The 16,117-nt window shown below is 48.6% G+C and overlaps 2 protein-coding genes across 4 annotated transcripts in view; one reads left to right on the top strand and one right to left on the bottom strand.

Moving 5' to 3' along the window:
• Positions 1–10,262, top strand: part of LOC113592401 (zinc finger protein 154-like) — a 224,576-nt gene extending 214,314 nt beyond the window's left edge. The window contains exons 1-3 of one of the 3 annotated variants that reach the window (XM_027052701.2): positions 4,282–4,527; positions 7,164–7,285; positions 8,584–10,262. In XM_027052701.2, the coding sequence (XP_026908502.1) occupies positions 7,252–7,285; positions 8,584–9,971 (1,422 nt within the window). In that variant the 5' untranslated portion in view covers positions 4,282–4,527; positions 7,164–7,251 and the 3' untranslated portion in view covers positions 9,972–10,262. Of the gene's footprint in view, positions 1–4,281; positions 4,528–7,158; positions 7,286–8,583 lie in introns of those variants that run through there. The other 2 variants (XM_027052699.2, XM_053211217.1) reach the window with 2 other exon arrangements.
• The window catches only part of LOC106989684 (zinc finger protein 551), a 29,278-nt gene continuing 19,666 nt past the window's right edge, over positions 6,506–16,117 (bottom strand). The window contains exon 3 of the mRNA XM_053211238.1: positions 6,506–6,584. Within this exon, the coding sequence (XP_053067213.1) occupies positions 6,517–6,584 (68 nt within the window). The 3' untranslated portion in view covers positions 6,506–6,516. The remainder of the gene's footprint in view (positions 6,585–16,117) is intronic.

The raw sequence follows: 16,117 nt of genomic DNA, 5'->3' as shown, positions 1-16,117 counted from the left end.
TTTCTGTGAGCCAGAGCTATTCTCACAAATCCTACTTCTCTAGCAACAAGGAATGACCCTAAGCGCCTGCACAAAGTTTTCCATGGCCTTTGAGGAGGGACTTTGGAAGGACCGAGGGGCGATCAGTAGGTAGGCCCAGCTCCTCCAGTGCAGCTGGCCAGCCACGGAGCGTGCAGACAATGAAAGGCAACCAGTTTTTTAAGAGGCAGCTTCAGGTCTACTAAGTGTGGCCTTTAGGAGGTATCAGGTATAAAAGCCTGAAGTAGCTTTAGGTTGTCCAAGATACATTGTTTTTTTTTTTTTTTTAAGCGATTATTTTTTTTAAACTTTTTAAATGTTTTTATTATTTTTGAGACAGAGAGAGACTGAGCATGAGCAGGGGAGGCGCAGAGAGAGGGGGAGACACACAGAATCTGAAGTGGGCTCCAGGCTCTGAGCTGTCAGCACAGAGCCCGACGCAGGGCTCGAACTCACAGAGGGTGAGATCATGAACTGAGCTGAAGTCAGACGCTCAACCGACTAAGCCACCCAGGCACCCTAAAAGCAATTATTTTTTTAATGTTTATTTATTTTTGAGAGAGACAGACCATGAGCAAGTGAAGGGCAGAGAGAGAGGGAGACACAGAATGCAAAGCAGGCTTCAGGCTCTGAGCTGTCAGCACAGAGCCAGACACGGGACTCAAATTCACAGACTGTGAGATCATGACCTGAGCCGAAGTCGGACCCTTCACTGACTAAGCAGCCCAGGCGCCCCAATCCAAGATACATTGTTAAGGAAGACAACAAAGTACTGATCTATCACAAAACATGACTTTATTTTTACTAAGGAAAGCAGCTTGTACATATTTTAACATACAGACATACACAGAGGAATCCATGTGCACAAGCCATTCTAAAAGGATACTATACTTCAAACATTTTTCGCTCCGGAAGATTTAATTATCTGAGACTTTTGACATACTACTTTATAATTATATATGGTATAGGGCTCCTTCAATAAAAGATAGAAAATATTTTATGCTTTCTTGTATTAGGAAAACAAATATGTACATATCCGGTTTTTTGTTTTTTTTCTCTTTGTTTTTGCCAGCTTCAGTTTCTTTTTTTTAAGTTTTTGTAATGTTTACTTATTTTGAGAAAGACAGAGAGAGACTGTGCGTGACTGGGGGAGGGGCAGAGAGAGGGACACAGAGGATCCAAAGCAGGCTCTTTGCACTGTCAGCGCAGAGCCCGATGTGGGGCTTGAATTCATGAACCATGAGATCATGGCCTGTGCCAAAGTCAGATGCTTTACCGATTGAGCCATCCAGGCACCCCACCAACTTCAGTTTAAAAGGCCTACAGATGTAGACAGGATGTCTGTTAATGAGGAGAAATGTAGGTACATATTCTGGCAGAACACACAGCAGAATGGTGGAAATGTCTTCAATATGTATCAGAATCACTTGGAAGCTTGTTAAAACACACATTCCTGGGGCACCTGGGTGCCTCAGTCGGTAAAGCATCTAACTCTTGGTTTCCGCTCAGGTCATGATCTCGTGGTTTCGTGAGTTCAAGCCCAGCTGCTTGGGATTCTCTCTCTCTCCCCCTCTCTATTCTCCCCACTTCTGTTTTGCTATTTCTCACAAAATAAATAAATAAACTTAAAAAAAAAAAACAACCCATCAACACACACACACACACACACACACACACACACACACATTCTTGAGCCTGATCCACAGGGTGCCTGATTCAGTAAATGTGGGCTCAGGATACAGAATGTGTATTTCAAACAAGATCGTAGGTGACACTGTGGGTGAAGTCCAGGGATCAAACTCTGAAAACCAGAGGTCTAGGAAAAGTGGCATTGACTGGTTCCAGGCCCCAGTCCACCACAATGGAGATTTGCAGGTTCGGAGAGGGAGAGCCAAGATTTCTCACCCACACGCCCTGAGTGTGTCTGTAGTGAGCCAAGTAAAGGAATGGCCAGCTGGGCATGAGTCCCAGGCCCTCCACTGCTGAGATCTCCGAAGCCTGCACTGACTGAATTATCCAACACCTGCTTATTCTGCCTAGAACTTATCGCAAACATATCCATACAGTTCATCCCTCACAATTCCAAGTGTTTTCTCCTCTTATTAAGGAAGCCTCCCTTACTGGGCTGAGTAATATTACATTCTACATTCTAACGTAGTACCTATTTCCAAAGTTACTCGTTTTGTTCCTGGTCTTTCTTTCTTGAATACAACACGGCTCCCGTGACTGCAAGGGTCTTTATCTATCTTACGATGTAATATCTCCCATGAAACTAAAATAAGTGCCTAAAACCAAATATTTGTTCACAGATCATGAAGGAGACAAGGGAATAAACATGACATCTCAATTTCCCTGTATATTTCTTACAGTTCTGGTTACTCTAAATGCCCCCCTTTAACTTTTTCCATGCTTGGAACTGCTCAAATTTTTCAAGAGTGGAGGTTTGTATTTTGGAGACAAAATTTCAGAGTGACCATTCTGGTCCCATGCTCAGCTTGATTCGTTCGGTTTTGAGACATCACTGCTAAAATTTCTCTCAGACATTACCTTTTCTGACCTTCAACGGATGTTTCAACAGGGCTATTTCTGCCACCCCTGTTGAGTCACTACACACACATTAATAATAGCTGTTTGTAATTTGAATTTTATAAATGTTCTCCTGAGATCATATCAATTCTTCAAACAAAACAGTCCTCGCATCACAAAAGATATAACACTTTTCAGCAGTGAAATCATGGATTTAAGATACTCCCAGTATCTTCAGGTTTGCATACAAGCTTTGCATACAAGCTCCAGCTTGGAACACTGCAGCCACTGTACCAAATCAAAGTAGCATTTTCTCTCATGGATCTCTGTTTGAGATTGATGTTAGACTCCTAAAAGGAAGTGAATGTATTCAGGATATCAAATAAGACATATGAAGTGGATAAAAGTGTTTCTCAGTGAATGGGACAGAACAGTTGATTCTACAGACAGGAGAGATGCTTTCTCGGGAATACACAGATCTGTTAAAGAAGAATTATTCAGACACTTGTTGACACAGTAATACAAACTTCAGTCAGGACAATTCCCACAGGTGTAGGGACAATGGGAACTTGCAGTAAAGGCAAGAGAGATTAGACTCAACTTCACATTTTTTTAAAAGTTGGTATTTATGCCAAAGAGCATGGTTCAGGTGTGTGTGGGAGGGTGAATGATAGAAAATCACTAGATTAAGGGGCGCCTTGGTGGCTCAGTCGATTAAGCACCCGACTTTGGCTCAGGTCATGATCTCGTGGTCCGTGAGTTTGAGCCCCGCGTCGGGCTCTGTGCTGACAGCTCAGAGCCTGGAGCCTGTTCAGATTCTGTGTCTCCCTCTCTCTCTGACCCTCCCCCGTTCATGCTCTATCTCTCTCCGTCTCAAAAATAAAACAAACATTAAAAAAAAAATCACTAGATTAGGGAAATTCCTCCTAAACTGACCTAAAAGATACTAGCTGTAAGCAGGTCACTATAACGAGAGATCACCTGTGTGATGCCGAGGATTGAGGAAATTTAATCAGGTATCAATGGTGATCAGATATTCAGGAGGGGAGATTCTTGCCAAACCAACTAAAAAGGATTCTCATTCCTGCCAAGGCCTGGATCTAGTCAAAAAAAAAGTGTACAGTGTCTTAACTAAATACTATGCAACAAGAGACAGTCACATCTGTGTACTTGGGATCCTGGCGGCTCAACATCCTTCCTCTTATCTTTACTAATGTGGCACAATCTGGGGTATTTTCTCTCTTGACTAAGGGAACTTAATGCTCTGGAGTGCACACAATTGAACTGAAATAAGATCCTGTTTATTACCTTCCACTAGGCGTGGACACATTTTGTGTCTAAAACACTCAATAGAACGATGTGTTTCTTCGCTTTGTAGCCATTGGGAGCATCACCAACAATATCCTCAGCCTCAAGGAGCATGCTGCCCTTTTCTGGGTCTGGAATAAGTCTCCAAGCACTGGGGGGTGATCAGCGGCAGAGAGCCATGCACACGGACATGGTTACATTCTGTCAAACGGGAGGGGAGCCTGCCCGTGTGTGCCTTTTCCCTTCGCCCCTCCAAGCAGACCTTGGCTCCTTACTGCAAGAGGCCCCTGTCCGCCGCAACGGAATTGTGGAGACTACTTGATCCAGAAAGCCCTGAGCCGAGGGGCTACGTCGTCCTCCAGTGAGAGCTAGAGGAGAGACTTCCGTGTAGACAATACGGAGGGGCGGCACGTGGCGACTGTCTCCTGAGAGGAGCCATGTTGGCGCTTAGTTTTGCTCACCTGGTAACAGGTTCCGGAGTTCCGCTTCCCCACTGACATAACGGGACCGAGAAGGTGCGAGAGGAGGCGCCAACCCTGCTGAACCGTTAGGGGTCGGGGTGGCCACATCTCCCGGGCTACCCCGAGCCGAGAGGGACAGGGACCGCCCGCCCGGGTGACCACTGCCCACCCACAGAGTCCGATGGCGGTGGCCGCGCCCAGGGACCCCGCTGAGGTAACCGCGCGGCCTCAAGGGCCCTCCCCGCCCTCCCCCACCCAGACCCTCGAGGCCCGAACGCGGGGCGCCTGCTCGCGTCCCTGCGGCCCAGGTCCGGTGTCCGGGCCGGGAAGGCGCTCGCGGGCGGGGGCCCGGTGTCTCAGCGCCGGCGTGAAGGGGTGCGGGAGCGGGCTGCAGGGGAGGGGCACGTGGTGAGGGGCGATGCAGAGCACTCAGGCACAGGGGCTGAACTGCCAGCCGAGTCGAGTCGTAGTCTTCAGGGCTGGCAAGAGTTCGGGGAGCCTTGATACCTGGAACCCGCCGTGGCCTCCCGCGTCCACGGCTGGACACGCCCCCATTTCCCGGGGCTGCAGGGCCGTTTTTGGAACCGACACGAACAGGTGGGCGGGGCCCCAGTCCCTCATTGGCCCGACCCCCACCCCCTTGTCCTGGATTGTTGTGTCCCCGGGACTCTTAGGTGCCATTCCGCAAGTTTGGGGTCTGGAGACCCTGGAGAAACCCCAGGCCCGTGCCAGGAGTTACATGAAGGTGTTTCCGTTTGTGGTAATCGGTGTGGGACGGTTGTCCCAGGACCTGGTAGCGAGGTGTGCACACGCTGGAGTTAACACCCGGCCAGAACTATTCAGGAAAGGAGCGGTCCCTTTGTTTCGGTTGGGAACAAGGAGCAGGGGCACAGGAGTCAGGACCGGAACGACTGCCTGAGAAGTTGGGTGTCTCTTGTGGTGGGAATGGGAAGCTTGGATGTGAGCAGGGACGTGACATTACCAAGCGCCTCATTGGATCCACCCCGCTATAGCATGAAGTGTAGACTGCGGGTTCAGGGAGGAGGCTACTGTCATAGTCTCGGTGAGGGCTATTGGACCAGGGCGCTGGCTTACAGGTCGTTGGAGTCGGGATGTGTGTTTTAAGAAGTGACAACTCTATTTTCTAATGTTTCACCCTGTCACAGGGTGAAACAGAGGATTCAGGGATACTTCCAGGGTTTTGTTCACATGGACATGGGGAGGAAGCTCAGTCAACGGAGATGAGGAAGCTGGTAGTTTGAGTGATGGGTGGGCAGGAGATGTTTTGGGAGCACTGAGTGGACGCATTAAGTAGGCAGCCAACACACAGCTCCGGAAATCTGGGGAGGGGTTCAGAAGGGAGACCTCTAAAAATATCGTGGCTGCTGTGTGGGCCCAGGCGAGTGAGCTGGGAGTCACATCTGCGAGGAGCAGTCTTCTGGTTATGCTGGTAGAGCGATTATGGTGCCAGGAAGAAGGGGGGAGAAAGGGAGTTCGGGCTCGATACCTGGGTGATGGTGTGACTTGAGAGATGAGGGATGTAATGGCCATGAAGGGAGAGTGTGTGGGGACAGGATGCACGGGCAGGTGGCCGCGGTTTCTGGCAGAAGAGTAGACGCGAGAGGGATGCAGAGGCTGAGGAGTGACAAGAGCAAGAGGACGACAGTCAGGCCTGAGCCTGTGGAGCTTCTCCACTCTGCGAACTCTGCCAGGATGTGTGAGGACGTTGGTGCAGCCGGGGCGAGGCGGAAGGGTTTGTTCATGCTGGAGGGTAAGGTCACCTGTGACCTGCTGACCTGGTCACCTGTGACAGACACTAGGTCCTGCCGGTCTGAGGCAGGGTGGCCTGCACAGAAGGATCTTGGGGCTGCCACCACTAGTGGAAAACACGACAGGTCTAGAGTGGCGTTGGATCCTGTTTGTCTCTACCGAGCACACTCTGGAAGCTGGTGCTCACTGTGGTGTGAGGCCAAGAGCGAAGACCCCTGTGATGCCCTATCTCTGTGTGTGCCACACAGCCTTCCGGACCACACAGCCTTCTCCTCGAAGGTGCATGTGCTTAGCCCTTCGTGTGGATTTCAGTTCCCTGCCAGCCCGTGGAGTGACTCAGATGGGCCAATCACGTCCTCTGACAAAGCAGGAGGCACCCCACCCTCTCTATCCAATGAAGCCTGCATCCTTCAGCTCCTGGTTGTTCGCTCTTTCAGAACACAACAACCACGCTCTGGGCCCGTCTGGGTGCAGTGTCCTCCTCTCCCAGGCGGTGAATACCTGTGGGTAATAAACTACTGTCCGTCTCCTCTGTACGGGGTCGGGTGCCATGTGTTTAGTCATCCCATTACCCTAAGATGGGACGCCCGCCCTCACCAGTGGGGTGAAGAGTTAGTGATTACAATACAAGTCACATATGGGGAGGCCGGAGACCTTTCTGCAGCGTGGGACACTGAGGCGGTGTTGACCATGGGCATGTGGTTGTGAGATCCAGTTTCCAGAATTGTGTGTAGTTAGGGAGGGAATGTGCCTGATGGCCTGGGGACCTGGTACTGAGACTTACGTGACCGTGGCCACCACAGAAGAATAGCCTGGCAAGAGTGGGTGGAACCTCTGTGCCAGGTCCACAACTTGGATACGTACTTGTCCACGTGCCTCTTGTGTCGGCAGAACCCTGTGATCAGTGGGCCCATGAGGAGGGAAGAGCGCCTTGGCTCCCAGCCCTGGGGCCTGGTTCCTCCTCTGAGTTGGGAGACTGGGGGAGGATGGGCATGGATTACGGGTGGGTGGGGGAAGGGATTGTGGATCTTGGGACAGGGGCTTTTTGTGGTTTCATCTGTCCCCATCATGCCAGGGCAGGGTGACCTTCGAAGACGTGGCCGTGTACTTCTCCGGGGAGGAATGGGGTCTCCTGGACGAGGCTCAGAGATGTCTGTACCAGGATGTGATGCTGGAGACCTTGGCCCATATAACCTCCTTGGGTAAGACCCTCAAACCCACTCCTGTGCCCTGGGCTAGTCTCTGCCCTCCCCATGTCCCCAGCAGCAGTCTGTCTTTACATTGGGACCACGAGCACTGCGTCCTTCCCCAGTTCCCTGGGTGGGTGCTGTAGTAGGTAAGGCTGGGGTCTGTGCACTGCCCTCCTTCCTGGAGTGGGACCGGCTTTCCTGCTGACGTGCAGGGAAGAGGGTGGAGTCTCGCGGTGGACCTAACGGACACCAGCTTCACTACCCTCTTCCTGCCTGGGTGACTTCGTCCACGTGCAAGGCATCTGCATGCTCCAGGTCAGCTGCCTTCTCTAGCTGACGCTTCGCCGTGCCTGCCTGTGCCCGCAATTGCTTTCTCCGCCAGAGTTACTGCTTCCACGGACCATGGGCTGTTCTCACGAGACCCCCTTCCAGAGTTGTCCGGGGACTCTTTAGTTCTCTTTCCCATAGGCTGTCATGCGCTGGGCTGTTCTAGGCTGCTGGTGGCCACTCATCGGTCCGCTCCTTCTCCTTAGTACCTGTATCACGAAGGTGCCATATCCTTGCTCGTGGTGGGAGTGGGGCTGGATCGGGGAGCCTGTGGTGGTTCACAGTAGGTCCGGTGACCCACCCACAGGATGGCTCAGAGGCAGCCAGGCCCTGCAGAGTGGCACCTGGAGGAAGACGACGTCAGTGTTGGGTTCAGGTTGCCCCCAAAGCCTGTTCTCTTTGACTAGTACTTTGAAGCCAGTGGCCGTACTTCATTTCTGTCCCTCCTTGCCCTTTTATGGCGCTTTGCCGAATGTCATCCCTGTTACTTGTCAGTTCTACTCTAACTTCCAGCCCGGGGTGAGCGTCACAGCTCTGGGCTCCATATGGCACCGGTTTTTCTCACCACTCCACCTGCAGCGCTCTGCACAGTGGCCGCTGTGTATTCTGTCATGAGGTGTGGCCGTGTTCTTAAGCCGTCCCTGAACACCACCTGCCCTGTCACAGTCCTGTTTCCTTGAGCCTTGACACACCCTTCTGCACTGCATGGAAAGCTGTTTGCAGAGGACTGAATTGTAGACCTTTTGCCTCCTCTCTGTCCCGCCGCATGCTTGGCCTTCATCTCAGAAGGCCTCTCTCATTCAGTGTTCTTTGTATCCCACTACTGCTAAGCAGCCCCATCCTCAACCTCAGCCAACTCTGTGGTCCTGCAGACAGGCCCGTGCATGGGTTCCCGGGTTTGTTGGCCACACATTTGTAGCTCGTGTACTAGCCTCCCTCCCGTCAAAGTCAGCCCGCGCTTCACCAGCATTTCCTGCTTTCAGGCTGCTGGCATGGAGCAGGGGACGAGGAGGCACCCGAGCAGAGCGTTTCTGTACAAGGAGTGTCACGGGGCAGGACTTCCAAGGCGGCTGTGTCCTCCCAGAAGGCCCCCCCTCGTGAGGTGTGTGTCCCGGACTTGAGGGAACTTTTACATTCGACCGAGCACCACGCGACACCTGGTGGACAGAAACTGCACAAGATGGGGGCGTGTGACAAGCAGGTGTATTTCGACACAGACCTTGCGCACCAGCAGCAGCGCACTGGAGAGAAATGCTTCGGGAGCAACAGGGGCGGAGCCTCTTCTTGGAAGGACTACACATTCTGTGTGTCCGGGAAGCCCTTTTCCTGTGGCGAGGTTGTGAGGGACTTGTTGGCGAGCTCGAGATTCCTCCCGGATCGGGCCACACACGCCAGGGAGAAGTCAGACAGGAGAGCTGAGTGCGGGGCGGCCTCTCACGGAAGGAGAACTCCGTGCACCTCGGGAGAGGGCGCCAAGGACCTCACTTGCAGACACACCCTTGTTCGTCACCAGAGACACCTCAGCAGAGAGAGATGCTTCATGTGCAGTGAATGTGGGAAATCTTTTAGCAAAAGCTACAGCCTCAGTGACCACTGGAGAGTGCACACTGGGGAAAAGCCTTATGAGTGTGGGCAATGTGGGAAGTCCTTTAGGCAAAGCTCCAGCCTCATTCAACACCGGAGGGTTCACACTGGAGCAAGGCCTCACGAGTGTGACGAATGTGGGAAATTATTTAGCAACAAGTCCAACCTCATTAAACATCGGAGAATTCACACCGGAGAACGGCCGTACGAGTGCAGCGAATGCGGGAAGTCCTTCAGCGAGAGCTCTGCGCTCCTTCAACACCGGAGTGTGCACACTGGAGAGAGGCCTTATGAGTGCAGCGAATGCGGGAAGTTCTTTACCTACCACTCCAGCCTCATAAAACACCAGAGAGTTCACTCAGGATCAAGGCCCTACGAGTGCAGCGAATGCGGAAAATCCTTTACTCAGAATTCCAGCCTCATCGAACACCGAAGAGTCCACAGCGGAGAAAGGCCTTATAAGTGCAGCGAATGTGAGAAATCCTTTAGCCAAAGCTCTGCGCTTCTTCAACATCGGAGAGTTCACACTGGAGAGAGGCCTTATGAGTGCAGCGAATGTGGGAAATTCTTTACTTACAGTTCCAGTCTCCTAAAACACCAGAGAGTACACACTGGATCGAGGCCTTACGAGTGCGCTGAATGTGGAAAATCCTTTACTCAGAACTCTAGCCTCATTAAACACAGGAGAGTTCACACTGGAGAAAGGCCTTATGAGTGCAGCGAATGTGGGAAGTCCTTTAGCCATAGCTCCAGCCTCATTAAGCACCGGAAAGTGCACACCGGGTAAGGGCTTGAGGAGTACGGTGAATTTGGGAAACGTTTACACGTGTCTTCCATTTCAGTGACCGTTCAAATATTCACACCAGAAAAAAGGCTTTATGAGTTTTGAAGGTGGGAAATATTTACGTCCGTGTCCAAGCTCCTAAAACACCACAATGTCACATCAGATGAAGGCCCGGGAATGTGGCCTATGGGAGAAGGGGCTGACTGAAGTCTAGCCTCGGTGCACTCCAGAGAACTCACACTGAAGAATGGCCTTAGAAATGCAGTGACTGTGAGAAAGCCTTCAGCCAAAGGACTTACCTCATCGGAGATGACAAATTTCAAATGGGAGACCTACCTGAAATGTGCAGGTATACAGCATTTAGGTGTTCAGTGTGACAGCGCTGGAGGAGAGCCTTTCGGAAGGTGCCATTTGCCTGTGTTGAACCTCATACATCTAAACATCTACAGGAACCCCAGGGATGTGGCAGCTGCAGTGCACTTTGTGAACCTGCCCAGGGCCATGCTCCAGTGTCAGGGCAGGTCCCAGATGACCATGAACAGCCCAAGTACTTGCTCCTTCCCCAGTGTCAGGGCAGGTCCCAGATGACCATGAACAGCCCCAGTATTGCTCCTTCCCCACTTTTCCTCCCTGAGGAGGTAGGGCATGGATCTCACCCAGTTTTGGCCTAGAGGACTGTTGGTGCATTGAAAAGGTGGACTGCATGTCTCAGGGCTGTTATTGTCCCCGTGACGCTAGAGATGGAAATCCCAGCCTCCCAAGTCACCAACCCAGCAGTCACCCTCCCATTGCTCTTGTTTGTACCATAATAAAGGTCTTACTGTTTAAGTCACTGTTAATCGTGGGGATTCCATTCACTGTGTGCGTGTATGAAGTTAACTGTGTTTGCTAGCATGAGCATGTGAACAGATTCGTGTGCCTTAGAAGGGACAGTGTGACGGCAGAAGGTAGCTCTCCAGTCAGAGTTTAGTTTGTATGGCTGCTTGAAGACTTTAAGGGAAGGCTGAAAGGCTCTGTGATCCTAATTTATAGTTGGATGCCAGGATATTTTGTAGGGTCAGAGTTTCAACCCGAAGGGCGGCAGTTGTTGGCTGTTAGGACAACCTTCAGGGCTTCTAAGCAACATAAAGTTGTTGTCTTGTTCACAAGGGATATTGATGGTATAGTGAGTGCCCGGTGCTCTTGAAGGAAATCTATTCCCCAGGCCTGGCAGCACAGCCACAGGCCTTGACGTCCTGAATTCTGTAGGTAGCATCACTGGTTTTAAGACTATAAGGGCCATGGGCATGATCACTGTGACACAAATTGGATTAACAGAGAGTGCAGGAGACCAACAAACTGGAGTGATCCTCTCTGAAAAGGGCATCCACAGTATTTAGGCACTATGACCTTGAAGGATGAGCAGGTACAGAAAATCTCAGGACCTCCAGAAGGGTCTGTCTTGTGTAGCCGAGGGCCTGTCAGAAAAATAATTTCAAGGTCTTGTGGATTCCTGTGTCCCCTCTGGGCTGTTCACCAAAGTCGGTTACAGATGGCAGCAAAATGAGGACAGAGACAGGAGAGAGCTCTTAGTTCAACAGTGAGGCCTTTTTGACCCAGCCAGTGTCTTTGTTGAATGACACGGAAACACCTTCATTGCTCACCTAATTTTCCTGCCGCTGACACCTATGTCTTCTGATGAGGACACACATGGTGGAGTCACTATGGTGGCCCGACTTGATATCTGAAGTGTAGGCAATCCAGACTTTTTTTTTCTTTTCTTTCCTCTACTTTATTTTATTTTTTTAATTTTAATTTTATTTTTAAAAATTTACATCCAAATTAGTTAGCACATAGTGCAACACTGATTTCAGGAGTAGATTCCTTAGTGCCCCTTACCCATCTAGCCCATCCCCCCTCCCACAACCTCTCCAGCAACCCTCAGTTTGTTCTCCATATTTAGGAGTCTCTTCTGTTTTGCCCCCCTCCCTGTTTTTATATTATTTTTGTTTCCCTTCCCTTATGTTCATGTGTTTTGTCTCTTAAGGTTCCAATATGAGTGAACTCATATGATTTTTGTCTTTCTCTGACTAATTTCACCTAGCATAATACCCTCCAGTTTCATCCACGTAGTTGCAAATGGCAAGATTTCATTCCTTTTGATTGCCAAGTAATACTCCATTGTATATATACACCACATCTTCTTTATCCATTCATCCATCGGTGGACATTTGGGCTCTTTCCATACTTTGGCTATTGTTGATAGTGCTGCTATAAACCATGGGGTGTATGTGCCCCTTCGAAACAGCACACCTGCATCCCGTGGATAAATGCCTAGTAGGGCAATTGCTGTGGGTCGTAGGGTTGTTCTATTTTTATTTTTTTGAGGAACCTCCATACTGTTTTCCAGAGTGGCTGCACCCGTTTGCATTCCCACCAGCAGCGCAAAAGAGATCCTCTTTCTCTGCATCCTCGCCAACATCTGTCGTTGCCTGAGTTGTTAATGTTAGCCATTCTGACAGGTGTGAGGTGGTATCTCATGGTGGTTTTGCTTTGTATTTCCCTGATGATGAGTGATGTTGAGCATTTTTTCATGTGTCGGTTGGCCATCTGGATGTCTTCCTTGGAGAAGTGTCTATTCATGTCTTTTGCCAAGTTCTTCACTGGATTACTTGGTTTTGGAGTGTTGAGTTTGATAAGTTCTTTGTAGATTTTGGATACTAACCCTTTATCTGATATGTCATTTCCAAATATCTTCTCCCACTCTGTCGGTTGCCTTTCAGTTTTGGTGACTGTTTCCTTCACTGTGCAGAAGCTTTTTATTTTCATGAGGTCCCAGTAGTTCGTGGCAATCCAGACTTTTAATGTGAACCTTATTTTTAAAGCTTCAGTAAGGTACAAATGACATGCAGTTTCCATCATTAAGTTATGCAGTTTGATGTTATGACATTCATGTAACCCATGAAGCCATCGATCATGACCATAAACCTTCCCACACCCCCATATTTATTTGTGTTCCCTGATAATCCATCCTCCATGCAGCCATTGACTTGTCATTATAATAGATGAGTTTGCATTTTCTAGAATTTGTATGATTGAAGTCTTAAAGCCTTTAGTTCATTTCCTCAGGTGCCCTCATGTGGCACTTATTTTGGAATTCATCAGTGGTGCCTGTACGAGCAGTTCATTTTTATATCGCTGAGAAGAGTGTCCTATCGACACGACGCTATTTACTTATTTATTCCGGTTAATGGATATTTGTTTCCAGGTTCAGCTGCTGCAAGTAAAAATGCTGCAGAAATTGGATACAGTTCTTCGTACTGACAGGGTCCTCTCTGTTGTGTGAATCCTGGAGTCAGCATGTGGGTGAATGTAGGGCCTCTAAGGGACCCCAGATTGTCATCTAAAATGATTCTTCCTCTTGTATTCCCACTAGCAGTGTATGAGAGTTCCATTTCTGTGGTATCTCTGCTAGGAGTGGGTACGGTTAGTCTTTTTAAATGTGAACCCAGCTGGTACATGTGTACCAGTATCTCACGTGGTATAGGTGCGTTTCCCTCATGTTGCATGATGTTGAGCAAAGCTCTTGGACTCAAAATACAAAATACGGGAGGAGGCTGCGCATGGAGTCAAGAAGCCGCATCTACACTGTAGCAAATTCGAATAGAGAAAAGGCCGAGCACTTTATCAAGTGAACAATAAAAGCTAACAAATGGTCAGTGGTACATATAGGTTAGAAGCCTTGCAGATTTACCTAATACTTGCCTAAGGCTAAATTTTCCATCCTGATTGGAACCAATCTGCATTAAATAAGGAGCACAACTGACAAACCCCAGCACTTAAAATGATATATCATAGGTTCAAATATTTTGATTGCGTGTAATAAAGTTTTTGGAGTCATACAAGAGCATTTCCATCTTAGAAACACATTCTGAAGGGATTAGGTGAGTAACGACATCACGTCTGGGATCAAATTTAAACTCCTAAGTGGATGGGGGTAGATGAGTGAAGAATGACCATAAAATGATAGCCTTCTCCGTTTGGGGAATATATTTGGAAATGCCATTATAATGGGTAGAATATGTCATGTTATGAGTAATATCATATGGTGAGGAGGATAAACTCAAAAGGACAGAAGGAAGCTTTTAATACCGTGAGCATGAAAAGGACAAAACATACGTTCTAGATATGAGCAGTTGAGGACAGTTATGCCTGAATTAAATTGTTTAAAAGATATTTAAAACGTAAAACTTTCTTGTCTTTTTAAGTAGCCATTATTAATGTGTGTGTTATTCCATTTTATTTGATGTAGTAGACAAATCCTACAAAGATTGAGATAGCCCTTTGTAGCTTTAAAGTAGAAACAATTAGTATTACCACAGAAAGGGGGAACGCAAAAAAGCCTTACAAAACACAAGGCCCACATCCTTCCTTTGCAGATAATTAAATTAGGGCCCAAGAAGCGGAAGTGACTTGCAGGATGGGAAGTAAAATCCAGGGCTAGTAACTCTCACTTCAATGTTTTGTTTCATGTTTACTTGTTTTTGTTTTTCTTTTTAATTTAAAAACTTTAGGGGCACCTGGGTGGCTCAGTCAGTTAACTGTCTGACTCTTGATTTTGGCTCCAGTCATGACCTCACTGTCGTGAGACTGAGCCTTGCGTCCGGCTCCGTGCTCGGGGTGGAGCCTGCTTAAGATTCTCTCCCTCTGTCCCTCTCCCCTGCTCACGTGCTCTTTCTCTCAAAATGAGTAAATGCAAACACATAACTGTATTTTTGCTGGTGGCTGGCTGGCTCAGTTGGAAGAGCACGTGACTAGATTTCAGGTTCCTGTATTTGAGCCTCACACTGAGTGTAGAGATTACTTAAAAACATGACTAACTTCAAAAAAAGCTTTAATTTGTTTAGAGCACTTCTAGGTTTATAGGAAAATTAGGAGGAGGGTAGGCACCTCCCGCGTATCCCCTGCCCCCACACACGCAGCGCCTTTCCTCCATTATCAAGGTCCCCCACCAGAGTGATACATTTGTTATCTTTGATTATCATTATCACCCAGAGTCCATTGTGCATATGAGGGTTCACTCTTGGTGTGTACATTGGAGTCTGAACAACTCCTAATATATAACACAGTATCACATAGAATATTTTCACTGCCCTAAAAATTCTCTGATTCCTTCTATCCATCCCTCTCTTGCTCACACATTGCCCAGGAACCACTGATCCTTTATTCTGTCAATAATGTTGCCCTTTTCACAATGCCATATAGCTGGAATCCTACAGTATGAATCCTCTTTAATTATTTTTAATGGTTTTTTAATTTATTTTTGAGAGAGAGAGAGAGAGAGAGAGAGAGAGAGAGAACGGAGGAGGGGCAGAGAGAGAGAGAGAGAGTGAGACACAGAATCTGAAGCAGGCTCCAGGCTCCGAGCTGTCAGCACAGAGCCTCACAGTGGGGCTTGAACCCACGAACTGTGAGATCATGACCTGAGCTGAAATCAGACTCTCAATCAACTCAGCCACCCAGGCGCCCCCAGTATGAAGCCTCTTCAGATGTCTGTTTTCACTTACGCACTTAATATGCACTTTAAGATCCCTCCATGTCTTTTCATGGCATGATAGTTTATTGCCTTTCATAACTAGATAATATCCTTGTCTGCACATATCAATGTGATCCATTCACCCACTAAGGAGACATCTTGATTGCTTCCAAGTTTTGGCAATTTTGAATAAGATGCTAGAAACCATTACTGGCAGATATTTGAGTGGCCCTGTTTTCTTTTTTTTTTTTCTTTAATTTATTTAAATGTTTATTTATTTTTGAGACCGAGAGAGACAGAGCATGAACGGGGGAGGGGCAGAGAGAGAGGGAGACACAGAATCCGAAGCAGCTCCAGGCTCTGAGCTGTCAGCACAGAGCCCCACATGGGGCTCGAACTCACAGACTGAGAGATCATGACCTGAGCTGAAGTCGGAAGCTCAACCAACTGAGCTACCCTGGTGCCCCGAGTGGTCCTGTTCTCAACTCCATTGGGTAAATACGAAGGAGCCAGTTGCCAGGTTGTATGGTAAGAGTAACTTTAGTTCTGAAAGAAACCGCCCAAGCGTCTTGCAAAGTGGCTGTGCTGTTGTCACCAGCAAGGAATGAGAGTTCATGGTGTCCCCTATCCTCAC

The sequence above is a fragment of the Acinonyx jubatus genome, chromosome E2, assembly GCF_027475565.1.
Source record: "Acinonyx jubatus isolate Ajub_Pintada_27869175 chromosome E2, VMU_Ajub_asm_v1.0, whole genome shotgun sequence".
Taxonomy (NCBI): domain Eukaryota; kingdom Metazoa; phylum Chordata; class Mammalia; order Carnivora; family Felidae; genus Acinonyx; species Acinonyx jubatus.
This window is presented reverse-complemented; position numbering and strand designations above follow the sequence as displayed.